General features: G+C 38.7%; 2 protein-coding genes across 3 annotated transcripts in view; one reads left to right on the top strand and one right to left on the bottom strand.

The window, feature by feature from the left end:
• The window catches only part of FBXL13 (F-box and leucine rich repeat protein 13), a 245219-nt gene that overhangs the window by 91580 nt on the left and 133968 nt on the right, over nucleotides 1-19671 (top strand). The window lies entirely within an intron of this gene.
• The window catches only part of LRRC17 (leucine rich repeat containing 17), a 32174-nt gene continuing 25317 nt past the window's right edge, over nucleotides 12815-19671 (bottom strand). The window contains exons 3-4 of the mRNA XM_064575386.1: nucleotides 18906-19061; nucleotides 12815-14511 (exon numbers count right to left, since the gene is read on the bottom strand). Of these exons, the coding sequence (XP_064431456.1) occupies nucleotides 14114-14511; nucleotides 18906-19061 (554 nt within the window). The 3' untranslated portion in view covers nucleotides 12815-14113. The remainder of the gene's footprint in view (nucleotides 14512-18905; nucleotides 19062-19671) is intronic.

The raw sequence follows: 19671 nt of genomic DNA, 5'->3' as shown, positions 1-19671 counted from the left end.
GTTTAAGGTGCATTTTTTAGTTTCCATATATATTTCTGGAAATGAAAGGAAAAAATATATTTTAAAAAGTGTACATCCATACTGATTTCAGATAATAAGAATGTCATAAACATAGGTAGATATCAACATGGATGGGTCTAGAGATATATGAGTGAAAGTAAGTTGCAGAATGACATACATAATCTAATACCCTTTGCATACAATTTTTCAATGTGCAAAATAATAATATACTTAATATTTTGAAAGATTTTCAATAATATATTTTTAAGGGGACACACACATATATAGCAAAATTAAAAAAGCTTGCATGGGACTGAAAACTCCAAATGCAAGGTAATGGTTACCCCTGAGGTGGACAGAGTTGAATGAAGTGGGGAAAATGTTCACAAATTTTTTTTTTCTTTCTTTCTTTCTTTCTCTTTCTTTCTTTCTCTTTCTCTTCCTTCCTTCCTTTCTTCCTTCCTTTCTTTCTTTCTTTCTCTCTCTCTCTCTCTCTCTTTCTTTCTGGGAGAGAGAAGGTGGGGGAGGGGCAGAAGGAGAGGGAGAGAGAGAATCTTAAGCAGGCTCCACACCCAGCCCAGAGCCCGAAGTGGGGCTTGATCTCACGACCCTGAGATCATGACTTGAGCAGAAATCAAGAGTCGGATGCTTAACCGACTGAGCCACCCAGGCGCCACAAGGAGTTTCAACTGTACCTGTAATTTTTTTAATTGAAAAAGTAAAGAAAATATACCAAATGGGATAATTGTGACTGGTTGCTGATGCTGAAAAGAGCTATAGTTTTTACATGATGTTATTGTATTTGATTATATATTAAATTGTTTTCTTGGTTTTAATGGTTTGCCAGTTGATTCTTTGGGGTTTTCTAGGCAGGTCATTTATTTCCATTCATTCCAATCCTTATATCTTTTCTTTCTTTTTTTTTTTTTCAGTAGCAGGGATATGCAGCCATCTTGTCTCATTCTTTACTCCTTTTTCATATTTTTAATGAGAATAGTGTTACTATTATTACATCTTTTATTCCTGGCATACACCCTGTATAGGCATATAGCGCTGTTCCTTTTTTTACAGCAGCCATGTTTTGCTTGTTCCTCATTCAATCTCGTCATGTCTGCCTTTGGATTTTTAGGAACTATTAATGTCTGATCCACCAATACCACTCCTGCTTTGTTTTCCAGGGATATTACAGATTTTTGAAAAAAAATCATTTCTTGGAATTTGGGTAGGAGAGGAAAGCTGAAATATGTGCTTAGTCTGCCATCTTGAATGAACTTATAACTTTATTAGTAATAAAGATTTAACAAAATAATTGTAAACTTTAATGTGCTAGCCACCTAGTTTATAGCAGCATTACCTACAATAGCCAAATTATGGAAACAGTCCAGGTGTCCATTGATTGATGAATGGATAAAGATGTGGTTACACACACACACACACACACACACAATGGAATATTACTTAGCCATAAAAAAAGAACGAAATCTTGCCATTTGCAACCACATGGATGGAACTAGGGAGTATTATGCAAAGCAAAATAAGCCAATCAGAGAAAGACAAATACCATATGATTTCACTTATGTGAAACTTAAGAAACAAAACAAATGAGCAAAGGGGAAAAAAGAGAAAGAGAGAGGCAAACTAAGAACAGACTCTTAACTATAGAGAACAATCTGATGGTTACCAGAGGGAGTTAGGTGGGGAGAGGGGTTAAATAGGTGATGGGGATCAAGGAATGCACTTGTGATGAGCACTGGGTATTGTATGGAAGCATTGAATCACTGTATTGTATACCTGAAACTAATTATACTGTGTGTTAACTAACTGGAATTTAAACAAAAAGTTTAAAGAAAATGTGCTAGTCACCCAAACTCACTGCCTCCAGAAAAATGGACTATTAAAAAAATCTGTTTTTTGAAGAAAGAAAATGGACTCAAGATGCAACATTCAAAGTTTTGGTTTGGCCTAGCAGTGGTGGTTGAACACTGGGGTGAGTTTCTGAGAAATGGCAGGGCATGTATCTCTGGAGGCTTTCATTCCTAGTTTGTTGAATTTTTTTAATCATAAAAGGGTGTTGAATTTTGTCAAATGCATTTTCCACATCAACTGAAATTTTTTTCTTCATTCTATTAATATGTTGTTATTACATTGATTTTTGTATGTTGAACCATCTTTGCATTCCTGGGAACAATCTCACTTGTTCATTGTGTATAATCCTTATAATATGCTGCTGTATTTTCTTTGCTAATATTTTGTTGAGGATTTTTGCATCTATATTTAAAAGGAATATTGTTCTGTAGTTTTCCTTTCTTATGAGGTCTTTGGCTTCTTTATTGGCTAATACTGGCTTCACAGAATGAGTTAGGAGCTGTTTTCTCCTTTTCTATAGTTTGAAAGAGTTTGAGGATTGATGTTATTCTTTAAATGTTTGGTAGAATTTGCCACTGAAGCCATCTGGTCCTAGGCTTTTCTTTGTTGAAAGTGTTTTGATTGCTGATTTAATAGCCTTATTTGTTACTGATCTATTCAGATTTTATGTTTCTTCTTGAGTCAAGTTTGGTAGCTTGTGTGTTCCTAGGAATTTGTCAGTTCCAACGTAGGGAACCTAATTTGTTGAAGTGCAATTGTTCATAGTATTCTCTTATAATCCTTTTTATTCCTGTGAAGCAAGTAGTAATGCATGCACTTTCATTTCTAATTTTAGAAATTTTAGTCTTCCCTCATTTTTCTTGATCAGTCTAGCTACAGGTTTGTTAATTTTTGTTGATCATTTCAAACAACCAACTTTTTAGTTTTTTTATTATGGTAAAATATACATAACACAAAAATTACCATTTTAACCATTTTCAGTGTACAGTTCTGTAGCATTAAGTGCATTCACATGGTTGTGGAACCATCATCACCATCCACCTCCAGAATTTTTCTTTTTTTTTTCTTTTTTTTTTTAAGGTTTTATTTACTTATTTGAGAAAGAGAGAGAGAGAGAGGGAACACAAGCAGGCGGAGCGGGAGAGGGAGAAGCAGGCTTCCCGCTGAGCAGGGAGCCCAATGCGGGGCTCGATCCCAGGATCCTGGGATCACAACCTGAGCTGAAGGCAGCCGCCCAACCACTGAGCCACCCAGGCTCCCCCAGAATTTTTCTTTTTTAAAGATTTTATTTATTTACTTGAGAGAGAAAGAGCATGAGCGGGTGGAAGGGCAGAGGGAGAGGGACAAGCAGACTCCACACTGACTGAGGACCCCCCCCCAATGTGGGGCTTGATCCCAGTAAGCTGAGATCATGATCTGAGCTGAAGTCAGATGCTTAACTGACTGAGCCACCCAGGCGCCCCCAGAACCTTTTCAAAAAGTTTTTTTTTTTTTACTTGCAAAACTGAAATGCTGAACCATTATATATTAACTCCCCATTTCCCCCTACTCCCAACCTGTGGCAACTACCATTCTACTTTCTCCCTCTATGGATCTGACTACCTTATATAAGTGGAATCACACAATATTTGCCCTTTTGAGCCTGATTTCTTTCATTTAGCATCATGTCTTTAAGTTTCACCCATGTGGCAGCTCATATCTGAATCTCCCTCCTCTTTAAGAGTGAAAAATACGGGGGGCGGAGTAAGATGGCGGAGGAGTAGGAGACCTGGATTTCGTCTCCTCTCAGGAATTCAGCTGGATAGGGATCAAACCATTCTGAACACCTACAAACTCAACAGGAGATCGAAGAAAAGAAGAGCAAAAACTCTCTGAACAGAAAAGCGACCACTTTCTGGAAGGTAGGACGTGCGGAGAAGTGAATCCGAGGCGATATTCGGGAGGATAGACGGCGGGGGAGGGGCCTCCATCGGCCGCTTCTGGCAAGTGATAGAGCCGCGGAGCACAAAATCGGAACTTTTAAAAGTCTGCTCCGCCGAGGGACGTCACTCTGGTGGCTAAGAGGGGGGTGGAACCCTCCGGGACAGTGTGGTCTCAGGACCCTCGGGGTCACAGAAAGACCGGGGGTGCCTGAGTGCGGCAGAGCTCCCAGGTAACGGAGCAGGGAAGCCGGCTGCAGAGGCGGACCCAGGCGCGGGCTCTCAGCTCGGGGTGGCCATAAACCGTGATCCGCGGCACAGTCGGGCCCCTGCTCCTCCAGCAGGGACCCGACAAGCGGCAGATCCGGGGAGACTCACCTTCCTCCCCCGGGAGGAGCCGCGCGGGAGTGCACCGCAGGGATCTGCTGGGTTTGGAGACTCCACCCGGGGTCGGGTGCTAGAGACAGAGGCGCGCGGTCACAGGCCGGGCGAGCACGGGGTGCGGCCGGAGACCGGGGAGACGGGAGTGACTGACGGCTTTTCTCTGGGGGCTCACTGAGGAGCGGGGCCCCGAGTTCTCGGCTCCTCCGGGGCAGATATTGGGAGGCCGCCATTTTCACTCTCCGCCTCCAAAGCTGTAGGGAAAGCTCGCAGGGAACAAAAGCCCCGGAGAGCAAACCCGAGCAGATGACTTAGCCGGGAGGGGGCAAGGGCGGGGCAATTCCGCCTCCGGCAGAGACATTTGGAAACCACGGCGACAGGCCCCTCCCCAGAAGATCAGCGAGAACAGCCGGCCAAGACCAAGTTTACCGATCAATGAGAACGGCAGAACTCCAGCGCTAGGGGACTACTGCACATAGAATTCACGGCTTTTTTTACCATGATTCTTTAGTCTTTTAAAGTTAATTTTTTTTTAACTGTCTTTTTGTCTTTTTATTTCTTTTTGAATTTTTCTTTTTCCCTTTTTCAACCAACATCTTACCAATCCCTTTTTTTAAAAAAAACATTTTTATTTTTCATTTTTAGAGTCATATTCTATCCCTTCATAGTAGTTACCTGTATTTTTGACTTATATATATAAGTTGTTCTCTCTTTAAAATTTTGAGATAGTTTCTTTTAACAGATTAAAATATACCCTAAATCTCTACTATATGGTGTTTTCTATTCCCCTGCCTGATCACATCCTCTCCCTCTTTTCTTTTTTCTTTTTTTAAATCCTCTTCTTTCTTTTTTCAAACAACTTATCAATTCCTTTTATAAAATTTTTTATAATTTCCATCTTTACAGTCATATTCCATCCCTTCATCATATCAATCCTTATTTTTGTACATATATAAGTTTTTCTTTCTTTAAAATTTTGGGAGGCACTTTCTTCTAAAAGACCAAAATACACCCCAAATCTAGTGTGTGGCACTGATCTATATACCAGCCTGATCATATTTGATCACATTCTGGTTTTTTTTTGTTGTTCTTGTTTTGTTTTGTTTGTTTTTGTTTTTATCTTTATCTTTTTCTTTTTTCTTTCTTTCCCTTTCTTTTCCCACTGCTTCAGATCTTTTCTGATTTGTTTAGAGTATATTTTCTGGGGACATTGTTACTCTGCTAGAATTTTGTTCTCTCATTAATCCATTCTCCTCTGCACAAAATGACAAGACGGAAAAATCACCTCAACAAAAAGAACAAGAGGTAGTACTGACTGCCAGGGACCTACTCAATACGGACATTAGTACGATGTCAGATCTAGAGTTCAGAATCATCACTTTAAAGATACTAGCTGGGCTTGAAAAAAATATGGAAGTTATTAGAGAAACGCTTTCTGGAGAAGTAAAAGAACTAAAATCCAACCAAGTAGAAATCAAAAAGGCTACTAATGAGATGCAATAAAAAATGGGGGCGCTAACTGCTAGAATAAATGAGGCAGAAGAGAGAATCAGTAATATAGAAGATGAAATGATGGAAAATAAAGAAGCTGAGAAAAAGAGAGAGAAACAACGACTGGATCACGAGGGCAGAATTCGAGAGATAAGCGATACCATAAGACGAAACAACATTAGAATAATTGGGATCCCAGAAGAAGAAGAAAGAGAGAGAGGGGCAGAAGGTATAATGGAGCAAATTATAGCAGAGAACTTCCCTAATTTGGGGAAGGAAACAGGCATGAAAATCCAGGAAGCACAGAGAACCCCTCTCAATATCAATAAAAATAGGTCAACACCCCGACATCTAATAGTAAAACTTATGAGTCTCATAGACAAAGAGAAAATCCTGAAAGTAGCTCAGGAGAAGAGGTCTGTAACCTACAAGGGTAGAAACATTAGTTTGGCAACAGACCTATCCACAGAGACCTGGCAGGCCAGAAAGGACTGGCAGGATATATTCAGAGCACTAAATGAGAAAAATATGCAGCCAAGAATACTATATCCAGCTAGGCTGTCATTGAAAATTGAAGGAGAGATAAAAAGCTTCCAGAACAAACAAAAGCTAAAGGAATTTGCAAACACAAAACCAGCCCTACAGGAAATCTTGAAAGGGGTCCTCTAAGCAAAGAGAGACCCTAAAAGCAACATAGACCAGAAAGGAACACAGACAATATATGGTAACAGTCACCTTACAGGCAATACAATGGCACTAAATTCCTATCTTTCAATAGTTACCCTGAATGTAAATGGGCTCAATGCCCCAATCAAAAGACACAGGCTATCAGACTGGATTAAAAAACAAGACCCATCGATATGCTGTCTGCAAGAGACTCATTTTAGAACCAAAGACACCCCCAGATTGAAAGTGAGGGGGTAGAAAACCATTTACCATGCTAATGGACACCAAAAGAAAGCTGGGGTGTCAATCCTTATATCAGACAAATTAGATTTTAAACCAAAGACTGTAATAAGAGATGAGGAAGGACATGTTATCCTACTTAAAGGATCTATCCAACAAGAAGATCTAACAATTGTAAATATCTATGCCCCTAACATGGGAGCAGCCAATTATATAAGGCAATTAATAACAAAAGCAAAGAAACACATCGACAACAATACAATAATAGTGGGGGACTTTAACACCCCCCTCACTGAAATGGACAGATCATCTAAGCAAAAGATCAACAAGGAAATAAAGACTTTAAATGACACACTGGACCAAATGGACTTCACAGACATATTCAGAACATTCCACCCCAAAGCAACAGAATACACATTCTTCTCTAGTGCCCATGGAACATTCTCCAGAATAGATCACATCCTAGGTCATAAATCAGGTCTCAACCAGTACCAAAAGATTGGGATCATTCCCTGCCTATTTTCAGACCACAATGCTTTGAAACTAGAACTCAATCACAAGAGGAAAGTCAGAAAGAACTCAAATACATGGAGGCTAAAGAGCATCCTACTGAAGAATGAATGGGTCAACCAGGAAATTAAAGAAGAATTAAAAAAATACATGGAAACCAATGAAAATGAAAACAACTGTTCAAAATCTTTGGGATGCAGCAAAGGCAGTCCTAAGAGGAAAGTATAGAGTAATACAAGCCTTTCTCAAGAAACAAGAAAGGTCTCAAATACACAACCTAACCCTACACCTAAAGGAGCTGGAGAAAGAACAGCAAATAAAGCCTAAACCCAGCAGGAGAAGAGAAATAGTAAAGATCAGAGCAGAAATCAATGAAATAGAAACCAGAAGAACAGAAGAACAGATCAACAAAACTAGGAGCTGGTTCTTTGAAAGAATTAATAAGATTGATAAACCCCTGGCCAGACTTATCAAAAAGAAAAGAGAAATGACCCAAATAAATAAAATCATGAATGAAAGAGGAGAGATCACAACCAACACCAAAGAAATACAAACAATTATAAGAACATATTATGAGCAACTATATGCCAGCAAATTAGATAACCTGGAAGAAATGGATGCATTCTTAGAGATGTATCAACTACCAAAACTGAACCAGGAAGAAATAGAAAACCTGAACAGACCTGTAACCACTAAGGAAATTGAAGCAGTCATCAAAAATCTCCCAAAAAACAAAAGTCCAGGGCCAGATGGCTTCCCAGGGGAATTCTACCAAACATTTCAAGAAGAATTAATACCTATTCTTCTGAAACTGTTCCAAAAAATAGAAATGGAAGGAAAACTTCCAAACTCATTTTATGAGGCCAGCATTACCTTGCTCCCAAAACCAGACAAAGACCCCATCAAAAAGGAGAATTACAGACCAATATCCCTGATGAACATGGATGCAAAAATTCTCACCAAAATACTAGGCAATAGGATCCAATAGTACATTAAAAGGATTATTCACCATGACCAAGTGGGATTTATCCCTGGGCTGCAAGGTTGGTTCAACATCCGCAAATCAATCAATGTGATACAATACATTAACAAAAGAAAGGACAAGAATCATATGATCCTCTCAATAGATGCAGAAAAAGCTTTTGACAAAGTACAGCATCCTTTCTTGATCAAAACTCTTCAGAGTATAGGGATAGAGGGTACATACCTCAATATCATAAAAGCCATCTATGAAAAACCTACAGCGAATATCATTCTCAATGGGGAAAAACTGAGAGCTTTCCCCATAAGGTCAGGAACACGGCAGGGTTGTCCACTATCACCACTGCTATCAACATAGTATTGGAAGTCCTAGCCACAGCAATCAGACAACAAAAAGAAATCAAAGGCATTCAAATCGGTAAAGAAGAAGTCAAATTCTCACTCTTTGCAGATGATATGATACTTTATGTGGAAAACCCAAACAACTCCACCCCAAAACTGCTAGAACTCATACAGGAATTCAGTAAAGTGGCAGGATATAAAATCAATGCACAGAAGTCAGTGGCATTCCTATACACCAACAACAAGACAGAAGAAAGAGAAATTAAGGAGTCGATCCCATTTACAATTGCACCCAAAACCATAAGATACCTAGGAATAAATCTAACCAAAGAGACAAAGGATCTGTACCCAGAAAACTATAAAATACTCCTGAAAGAAATTGAGGACGACACAAAGAAATGGAAAAACGTTCCATGCTCATGCTCATGGATTGGAAGAACAAATATTGTGAAGATGTCAATGCTACCTAGAGCAATCTACACATTCAATGCAATCCCCACCAAAATATCATCCACTTTTTTCAAAGAAATGGAACAAATAATCCTAAAATTTGTATGGAACCAGAAAAGACCCTGCATAGCCAGAGGAATGTTGAAAAAGAAAAGCAAAGCCGGCGGCATCACAATTCCGGACTTCCAGCTCTATTACAAAGCTGTCATCATCAAGACAGCATGGTACTGGCACAAAAACAGACACATAGATCAATGGAACAGAATAGAGAGCCCAGAAATGGACCCTCAACTCTATGGTCAACTCATCTTTGACAAAGCAGGAAAGAATGTCCAATGGAACAAAGACAGTCTCTTCAACAAATGGTGTTGGGAAAATTGGATAGCCACATGCAGAAGAATGAAACTGGACCATTTCCTTACACCACACACAAAAATAGACTCCAAATGGTTGAAAGACCTCAATGTGAGACAGGAGTCCATCCAAATCCTAAAGGAGAACACAGGCAGCAACCTCTTTGACCTCAGCCGAAGCACCTTCTTCCTAGAAACATCGCCAAAGGCAAGGGAAGCAAGGGCAAAAATGAACTATTGGGACTTCATCAAGATAAAAAGCTTTTGCACAGCAAAGGAAACAGTCAACAAAACCAAAAGACAACCAACAGAATGGGAGAAGATATTTGCAAATGACATATCAGATAAAGGGCTAGTATCCAAAATCTATAAAGAACTCATCAAACTCAACACCCAAAGAACAAAGAATCCAATCAAGAAATGGGCAGAAGACATGAACAGACATTTTTCCAAAGAAGACATCCAAATGGCCAACAGACACATGAAAAAGTGCTCAATATCGCTCGGCATCAGGGAAATCCAAATCAAAACCTCAATGAGATACCACCTCACACTAGTCAGAGTGGCTAAAATTAACAAGTCAGGAAACGACAGATGTTGGCGGGGATGCGGAGAAAGGGGAACCCTCCTACACTGTTGGTGGGAATGCAAGCTGGTGCAGCCACTCTGGAAAACAGTATGGAGGTTCCTCAAAAAGTTGAAAATAGAGCTACCCTATGATCCAGCAATTGCACTACTGGGTATTTACCCCAAAGATACAAAAGTAGCGATCCGAAGGGGTACGTGCACCCCGATGTTTATAGCAGCAATATCCACAATAGCCAAACTGTGGAAAGAGCCAAGATGTCCATTGACAGATGAATGGATAAAGAAGAAGTGGTATATATATACAATGGAATATTATGCAGCCATCAAACGGAATGAAATCTTGCCATTTGCAATGACGTGGATGGAACTGGAGGGTATTATGTTGAGTGAAATAAGTCAAACAGAGAAAGACATGTATCATATGATCTCACTGATATGAGGAATTCTTAATCTCAGGAAACAAACTGAGGGTTGCTGGAGTGGGGGGTGGGGTGGGAGGGATGGGGTGACTGGGTGATAGACACTGGGGAGGGTATGTGCTCTGGTAAGCGCTGTGAATTGTGCAAGACTGTTGAATCTCAGATCTGTACCTCTGAAACAAATAATGCAATATATGTTAAGAAAAAAAAGAAGAAGAAGAAGGTAGCGGGAGGGGAAGAATGAAGCGGGGGAAATTGGAGGGGTAGACGAACCATGAGAGATGATGGACTCTGAAAAACAAACAGGGTTCTAGAGGGGAGGGGGGTGGGAGGATGGGTTAGCCTGGTGGTGAGTATTGAGGAGGGCACACTCTGCATGGAGCACTGGGTGTTATGCACAAACAATGAATCATGGAACACTTCATCTAAAACTAATGATGTAATGTATGGGGATTAACATAAGAATAAATAAATAAATAAATAAAAAAGAAAAGAGTGAAAAATACTCCATTAGCTGTATATACCCATTTTGTTTATCTGTTCACTCATCAGTGGACTTTTAGCTGTTGTGAAATAATGCTGCTATGAACATGAGTGTTCAAACATCAACTTTGATTTTTATTGATTCTATTGTTTTTCTATTTTCTATTTTATCCCCACTCCAATCTTTATTAACCTGCTTGCATTGGATTTTCTTGCTCATCTTTAGTTTCTTAAGGTGGAAATTTAGGTTACTGAGTCTATATTCTTTTAAAATGTTGACATTTACAGCTATAACTTGTCCTAGATTTCTTTTTTTTATCTGTTTCCACATAAATACCTTTCCTGATGCCTAGACACAAAGTCCACTGGGAAGTTTGGGATGGAGAGGAAATGGGCAACATGAAGTTGCAACTTGTGTAGAGAATACAGAGAGGGCCAAACAATAAACAATTCTGTACTATGCAATGGCATATGTTCTTTACATCAGATAATGATATATCTTATATATGTAATATATATCTCATACATTGTATCATAGATAGATAGATTGATTGATTGATTGATCTTAGGTAGTTATTAGTCCAAGATAGCCAAAAATACTGCCTTAAGTTTTTTGATATTTTGTGGTTTACTTAAAAATATTTAATATTTATCTGGGGCACCTGGGTAGCTCAGTCAGTTAAGTGACTGACTCTTGATTTCGGCTCACGTCATGATCTCAGGGTTGTGAGATCAAGCCCCGTGTTGTGCTCCGTGCTGGGTGTGGAGCCTGCTTAAGATTCTCTCTCTCCTTCTCCCTCTGTCCTCCCACCTCCTCTCGCTCTAAAAAAATTAAAAAAAATAAATTCACATTTATCTAGAAGTGTAATTTTGTATTTCTTAGTACAAAAGTCTTTATCACAGAAAAGATTAAACATGCAAGCCTGAGTAGACCTTGGCTTTCTAAGGAAGTAAATGTACTACCTATCTCATCTTTATGATATTTTAATTTGCTAAAGATTATTTAATGAAATCAGTTTTAATTCCAGCTACCCTGAGTATGTCAAAGATAAAAACCCAATCTCAGCGATGTTTCAGCTTTTCAATTTTTTCTCCCAGCTAAGGTCAGTCAATCTATTGGTGTGTCTAGAATTACACACTTTTTTGGCAAGAAGTTTGACTTTCTGATTGCTACACTGAAGGTAAATATTGGCTAATCATTTGAGCTATTTGGCTGAATGACCACAAGAGTTATACAAAATCCTTGTCTGCAAAAACCTTAGAATAAAATTAACTTTAAACTGTTATCTTAAAATGTTTAAAAGGTAGCTGAGGGCAGGGGAGAAAAATGCTTGCTATAATATTGTGACAAGTGTGCAGAGTATATACTAAAACACTTCAGCAAACATTTGTTGCGGGGACACAAGTGATTTCTAAGTTCAGGAGTTGTGTTGTGCTTTAGTAAAATAGATATATTGGGGATGAGAAGCTCCACTTGGCTGAAATTTTTCTCCACTCACTCAGTGACTGGCAAGATGAGCAGTTCAGAAGAAGCTTTGACGTGTGACTACCCCTGTAGTTACATGTTTATGTTTCTAGAATTTATAAGATATAATATTGAAATGTTTTGAACAGAATTATGAAGTAATTTGCCAGTCTCCCTGCCCCATTCGTGTTGTTCTTATTCACTCTAGTATTTACACTGATTTGTTAGTCACAGATTACATTTTCCCCTCCACTCACCAACACCCTCCCCGCCCACCTCTTGAAGAGAGGAGCCTCGACGTCTCATCGAATTTAGGCAAGTAGATTTTCAGTACTGATTTGCTTCTATTTGCCAGAGTAGGAGAAACGGATTCCTCAGAAACAGACATTAATTGATCTTGGGTGTAAGCCCCAGAGGATGAATGGTTAGTAAATGAAAAATCTGAACTGCTTAATGTTAAGTATCTTTCCCAAATAACCAGGCTAGGTCAGAGATGACTCAGACTTAGGACTCAAGAGACCTCAGCTTGCAGTGAATCTTATTTACTTCAGAAAAATCAGGGAATTTGAGGACTAGTAGGAAAGTTAAAACAAACAGAACAAAACAGAACTTGAGTATTTATCCAAATATTACTTGAGTATTGGATAAATAATTGTTACATTTAAACATGTATGTTCAAATATGTAGATCTCAGGATTATCATATTTTTGACTGCCACAAAATATACTTATTTTTTAAATCTCCTGACCTTCATCATCTATTGAACAGAAGAAAGGTCCAAAGACAATTTATTCAACTCTCAAGAAATCGGCAGGAGACGAGGTACCTAAATGTTCAATTCATCATTGATCAACTCTGTTTTCCTGAAAAGTATAAACCCTGATACAGAGAAGGGGCAAATCCTAAGCTTTAAAAAATGTACTTCAATTTTGGTCCTGGGAGATATTAGCAACTCTAACTTATTTTTTAATAGTATGGATCAATTTCTATTGCAATGTGTTTCAGAGCTTTATTTCCAAATAGATCTGGAAGATGACACTGAATATAAAAATCAACCTCTTTACTCGGTTGCTTTTGAGATCACTGCCTCCTGCTGGCTTCTGCCTCATCCCCAGTCCTGACCCTGAATTCTAACTTCATCCTTTGCTTTCTGCTTGACATATTGAAGAGCTCAGGCCCTTCCCACTGGCAGGTGGCTTTCTAGTCTGAACTCTGTTCAAAACTCAGTGCTATTTCCACATTCTCTAGAGTTTATACCTCTTCGTTGCTCATGTTTCATAATGTTTCACCCATCTACAAATTCTTCGGAGTCCCATCTTCTGACCAGTCTCCAATACAATTTCCAGATTCTCTATTTATTTGCTTGTGACAATTCTCCTTCAGGTCTATCTTGACAGTTGTTTGCAAGAATCAGCGAAGAGTACTTGAGAATTTGAGAATACCAGGACCTCATTTTGGAATGCACAGGAGTCTGAAATGGGATTTTATTCTATGTATAAGCTGACTTACTGAAAAAAAAAAAAAAGTGGGAAGGGCGGAGGGAGAGAATGATATTTTATATTTATTAAGCGTTCATATATTTTCATTTTGATCCTTAGGCATGCACCAGCAGCTATCACAAGGCATATAAAAATGAACAAAGTTTTTTTTTTTTTATTTTCAAAAAGCAGTAAAAACATTTATACAGGACATTATGAAATTCCAATGTCATCATTAGGACCCAAATCCTGCAGTTGACCAGTGCGGAATCATCACTAAAGGCCGGTCTGCAACAGGCAGGAAAGCAGGATGAAAGTATTCCCTTGAGTGCTAGAATTCTCACAATACTACTACTACTAATTAAGGGACCCTTCCTTTAGCTGGATAACCCTGCATCAATAGGCAACATGTTAATCCCAATGTAAACGTGGTTTTCTGACATCGGTCTAGCAAACACAAAACCTGAGAACAATTTCTCAGTTATCCCACTATAGTGATTCTTACACTTTGCTTCTTTGCTGTGTGATCCCTATGTATTCTTTCCCATTCCTCATCTTCCGTATCCTGGTCAAATGTTTCAGGGTATGCTGGTAATTTGTCTTTGGGGCATTCTTCGAAGTAAGTGCGAATGTATTTTCCCACAAACCACCCTTTGTATTCTTCAGGCATTTTGCATTCCAGGCCGGTATAGTGGACATTGTAGTGATGCTTTAACCAGTAGTAGAGGTAGTGGATATTGTAGTCACATCTCCAAGGGTTATCTCGGAGCCACAAGAGTTTCAAAAAATACAAGTCTTCTAATACTCCATAGTCAAAGTTTTGTAGACTGTTGTTGGATAAATCTAACTCTTCTAAATGTGTGAGTCCTAAAAAAGCAGCTAGAAACAGAAAATATTTATTAACGCAATGAATAGCTGGGTCACATCCAACTGTAGGGCGTATTATCAGGACAAATACAAAAAAAATAAGAGACTTAATTCTCCTGGTTGAAAAATAAAGAAAAGAGATTGCCTTCCTCTCCTTTTTCGCAGAGCGTTTACTTGAGAAAACTTGTAATTTTAAGTACTTTATACTCTCTGAAATGCATACATATCCTTTACAAGATTGACTAGGGCTTCTGTCAACTTTGAGAGCCAGGAAGGTCTTTCCCAAGGACTTGAGAACCATCTCTTTTGAAATGTAAACATCAAGGGAGATAGCAGTCCTATCTTCCAGTTTCTGTGGGACCCAAGGGGCCTTGCTCCTAGTTGCAAAACCATCTCTTCATATAAAGATGGAGTTTGTTTTTCTCTGGATAAAGCCAATTGGTCACCTCAATTACCAGATCAAGTTAGGATGCACCATGTATGACAAATAATGCTGTCGAGTCCTTTCACTTAAGGACTAGTTATTTACCCTGAAAACATGCATGTATTGCATTGTCTGCTTGGCTATATAAAAGAGTAAGATTTCTGTCTTTGCAATCTCTTAGAAGATTTCCTGTGATGTGCATCACATTCTGGTTTAATGCTTATTCAATAATAAAAGCGTTTTTTTTTTTTTTTCTTTCCCTCTACTACCTTTGTGGAGAGAATTTCTGTGTTGGGAAATTTTGGTTTTAATTAAATTTTCCTAACAGTATACATGTCTAAATGCAAAATTCTGAAGTGTGTTTTTACTCACACAAAGCTTTTTCCTGGATTTAATTGACTAGAATACAATATTTTATTTGAAAAATCAGTTTTATGTTAGCTTTCTAAAAAATGTTTTCTGGGCTCAAGTGCATTTTTTAAATACTCATTGCAAAGATGCCATCAAAAAAAGCATGAATTAGGAAAATATTTCAAATGTAAGACATAAGTGCATAAACAATGAAAGAATGTGTATGGTGATGATCTGACAGTTCCTGGGATATCAGCAAACTCAAAATGCTGCGAAAACAGCCCTTTCTCTGTTTAGGGGGAGGGAACTATATTCCTGTAGAGTCCAAAATGAAACAATTTTAATCAACATTTTGAAAACCTCTGGTTGTGTTTTGGCAAGCTATGGTAGCTGTCAGCTTTGAATCCATATGTATTTAATTCTGCTGGAGGGTCGGTAATTAACAAATATCAAACATATAACACAAAAATAAGACAACAAAAACCTCTTTTTTTTTCCCCCTCCAGGAATAAAAAAAGAAATCTAAACCTAGATTATCCCTATTTCAGTTGATGTGGACTAAACCTGGAACTTATTGGTCAACCTTGATTTCAAATATTTTGTTTCTATTTCAAGCATTTTCTCATTACTGTTTTAAAATACTCGGGGCATACAATAATGCCTTTATTTTGAATTTGGAAAATGTGCTCTAATACCAATACCATGAACCATCTTCATATCATTTGCTTTCAGACAAAACTCGTAATTTCCCCTAAAAAGAATTCTTTCTATTTTGCTGCAAAAGCAATGGCCTGGGTAGGAGAGTTGGGATCGGGCAGGCGGCTGGGGAGGAGCAAAAGGTCAGCCCGTGTAATAACAGTTCTGAAGACACTGCATTTTTTCCCCTACTTGCTAACATTCTGTGAACCAACCATCTCACAATCTCCTTTCCTCAAAACAAGTCAGCCCTTCAGACTGAAAGCATGTGAAAACATTCCTCGATTTTATTTTGCAAGCACTATAGTTTTTACTTAAACCCTATGTATTCAAGCATTTGGGAAAGGTGGATTTCATTTGTTTCTTAAAGGAGCTAAAACCCCTAACAGGGTGTCTTCCTTCTCTCTTCTGCTGGAAAGTCTGGCATTTCATGAGATTGTTATTTCATGCCTTTTAAAACCAGTAAATCTCATTGCGTTTGTGTACCTACCAGCATAAGTATTTACTTAAGTCTACTTTGGCTCTGTTTCATCTCATCAGTCCTGAAATATAGAAGGACTTTAATCTTAGTGGTATTTTTTTAAAAATTAAATAGGCTCCCTGCCCAACATGGGGCTTGAGCTCACAACACTGACATTGAGTGGCACAGTCTACTTGACTGAGCCAGCCAGGCGCCCTGAAGGTCTTTTATTATTAAAACCTCTTTAGGTCATTTTGACTTGTTGAAGAGCTGAGATACTTTTTGTTCCAGGAAAGTGGTTGACGTTCGGTAGGTGCTCAACATATATTTGTTAATGTAGAAAATACTTTCCCGGGACTGAATTGAGAAAAAAAAAGAACAAGAGTTCATCTTGTGTGTCAGCAAGGAAAACACACCAGGTAAACGAGTTTGAGAGGCCTTCAGGAGATCTCAAGGATGGTAAAGGAATCCTTGCAATTATGGGAATTTCATAACTGATGAGGGAAAAACATCACTAGAAATAAACCCATTTTGCACTATTATCTATCTTTGCATTGTTTTCTCATTTCTCTCTAGTTTTCTTTACAGACTGTGCTTCCATACAATGAAGATATTGTTGTACCATTATTCACTACTTTAATAAATTTAACTTAGGCCATAGAATAACAAACATTTTAGTCTCTTTTAGACGTAACTCTAAAACTCAATTGCATGGATACTTTTGATGGGTGTAAGCCCAGGGCCCCGGGACAAGGCATGCTTGTCTTGCAACTCTTTGGTTCTCATGCAGCAAGAGAGGAGGGTCTCCGCTTCCAGACTCTTTACACTGTGGCCCAGCTTTGTGGAGACTGGCTACCAGTGACTGACCACCACACTAACATGATGATTGCTTCAGCTGGGAGAAGGACGTCTCTGTTGTATTCTTACTCACTGTGAAATGAAAATTGCTTTTGACCTCACAACTTAAAGATACCCCCAGGTCTACGTCATCTATACAGGCTAAGGTGTTAAGTGTAGCATGGTGTTGTTATTGTGGGAAAATTTTAAATGATCATTTCTTAATATTTTAAGAAGATGTTACTAACACTAAAATACGCCTTTGTAGCTCCAGAACATTCGTTCTCAATTTTCACTTTCTACAATGTTAAAATCCTACTGTTCTATTAATGGTATTAAATTACCAGTAAGAAAAGCAGAAGTAACAATTGAACTGAAAATATTTATGATATTAACACTGAATTATTAATAATATTAAAATAATTTTTATAGATAGGATTTTTCAAATTGAAGTAGCACTATGAAAGTATGTATGTTACAAATCTGATCAAAATTGCAGTAATTCTCAGTTCTTTCCAAATCCAGTGTGCTTATAGAACGTACCATCCTCATTTTTGCCAGAGGCTTTGCTTCTTATTAGCAAATGGGGAGGAGATTTGAAGGATGGGAAAGAGAATTAATCTGGATCTAGGATTAGATAAAATACATCTGGCTCTGGCTTGAGCACATTTTATCTTAATTTATGAGCTTGGTGCTTAGCAGAAAATTTTTCAAGTTTATTTTAATTTTTTTTTTAAGTTTTTAAAATTCTTTTTTAAAGATTTTTTTATTTATTCACTTGAGAGAAAGAGAGCGAGAGAACATGAGTAGGGGAAGGGGCAGAGGGAGAAGCAGACTCCCCCTGAGCAGGGAGTCTGATGCAGGGCTCCATCCAGGGACCCAGGGACCTGAGCCGAAGGTAGACCTTTTTTAAAGTTTTATTTATTTTTTTAGTAATCTTTACACCCAATGTGGGGCTCAAACTCACGATCTGAGATCAAGAGTTGCACACTCCACTGACTGAGCCAGCCAGGCACCCCGCAAGTTTATTTATTTTTTAAAGATTTTATTTGTTCATTTGAGACAGAGAGAAAGCATGAGCAGCTGGCGGGCAGGGAAAGGGGCAGGGGGAGAGGGAGAAGCAGGCTCTCTGCTGAGCATGGAGCCGGACCCGGGGCTCAGTCCCAGGACCCTGGGATCATGACCTGAGGCGAAGGCTGACACTTAACCGACTAAGCCACCCAGGTGCCCCATCCCCTCAAGTTTACTTTAAGCAAGTCGTTAAAGTCTTGCCTTAAACAAGTTGGGACTTAATGGATAGCAAAGAAAATACCAAATCTAAATTTCCCTTTAAAAATCACTATCTGTTTAACATATTACTGACCACATATTCTTCTTTTTAAAATCTATTCTACAAAAAACACTTTTATTTGGACCAACTGAATAACTGTTGCTTGGTAATATATAATATTATAACCTTCATAAAGCAACATTTTGGTAAATATTTCTCTGAGCGCCAAACAAGTTCTAATTTAGGCAGCATGTTTAATTTAACCTTTTTATTATTTAGTTTTTGCATTTACCACAAATGTTGTCATAAGGAAAAAAAAATCAAAGAATTCCCATCACCCATTTAAAGGGCTATTCTGAGGAACTTACCAGGATCTATGAATTCAATGCCATTGCTGCTGAGGTTTAATTTTTTTAGCTCATGAACATCTTCAAACTCCTTGGGTCGAAGTTGGTTGATTTTATTGTATGACAAGTCAAGTTTAACAATATCTGGAGGGATGTTGTTTGGAACTTTCTTCAGCTCTGAAAAATTAATAACATTCCGGTTATCGAGGTTTCCCCTCACCCCATATTCTCTGTCACTCTTCCACCTGTGGTTGAAGAGTCGGCTCTTAAAGGGGAATGGAATTATCTAAAGCCAAAGAACACTGGTATGAACAAGACTTAAAATGTGCTAACCCCACCAAGGCCCTGTGGACCAGGTGCATCACACGCAGAGGAACGGGTATCACTCCTTGCTGAGCTATTCAGAGAAGTGTCCTTGAGGTGGCGGCAAGAAATCAAGAGGACAGCAGGCATCAGGTGAGGCAGTGGGGCTCCCTCCTGGCTGTCTGTTAGAAGCACCTGGGAAGCTTTAGAAAAAAAAAAGAAAGCTAAAAGGAAATGAAGCCAATCACATCACTCTATGTGTGTCCCCTCCCAATCCCTTCCCACCTGCTCTAGGAGTTTTCACTATTAACTATTGCCTCTCTGTTGTATTTTCATTTCATCCCTCTCTTTCGATTCCTTCTGCCAACAAAAAAGCGCAGTTCTCTCCACCCTAAAAAGAGAACAAAAAGCTTTTGACCTTGATGGCCCTCAAGCTGCTCTCCTATTGCTCCTTTCCTTGCTAAAATTTGAGAAAAGCGTTGTC

This window comes from Mirounga angustirostris, unplaced genomic scaffold, assembly GCF_029215605.1.
Source record: "Mirounga angustirostris isolate CCGP_5_RB_7025 unplaced genomic scaffold, mMirAng1.0.hap1 SCAF_12, whole genome shotgun sequence".
Taxonomy (NCBI): domain Eukaryota; kingdom Metazoa; phylum Chordata; class Mammalia; order Carnivora; family Phocidae; genus Mirounga; species Mirounga angustirostris.
The sequence above is the reverse complement of the archived record's forward strand: the minus strand, read 5'-3'. Positions and strand labels throughout refer to the sequence as shown.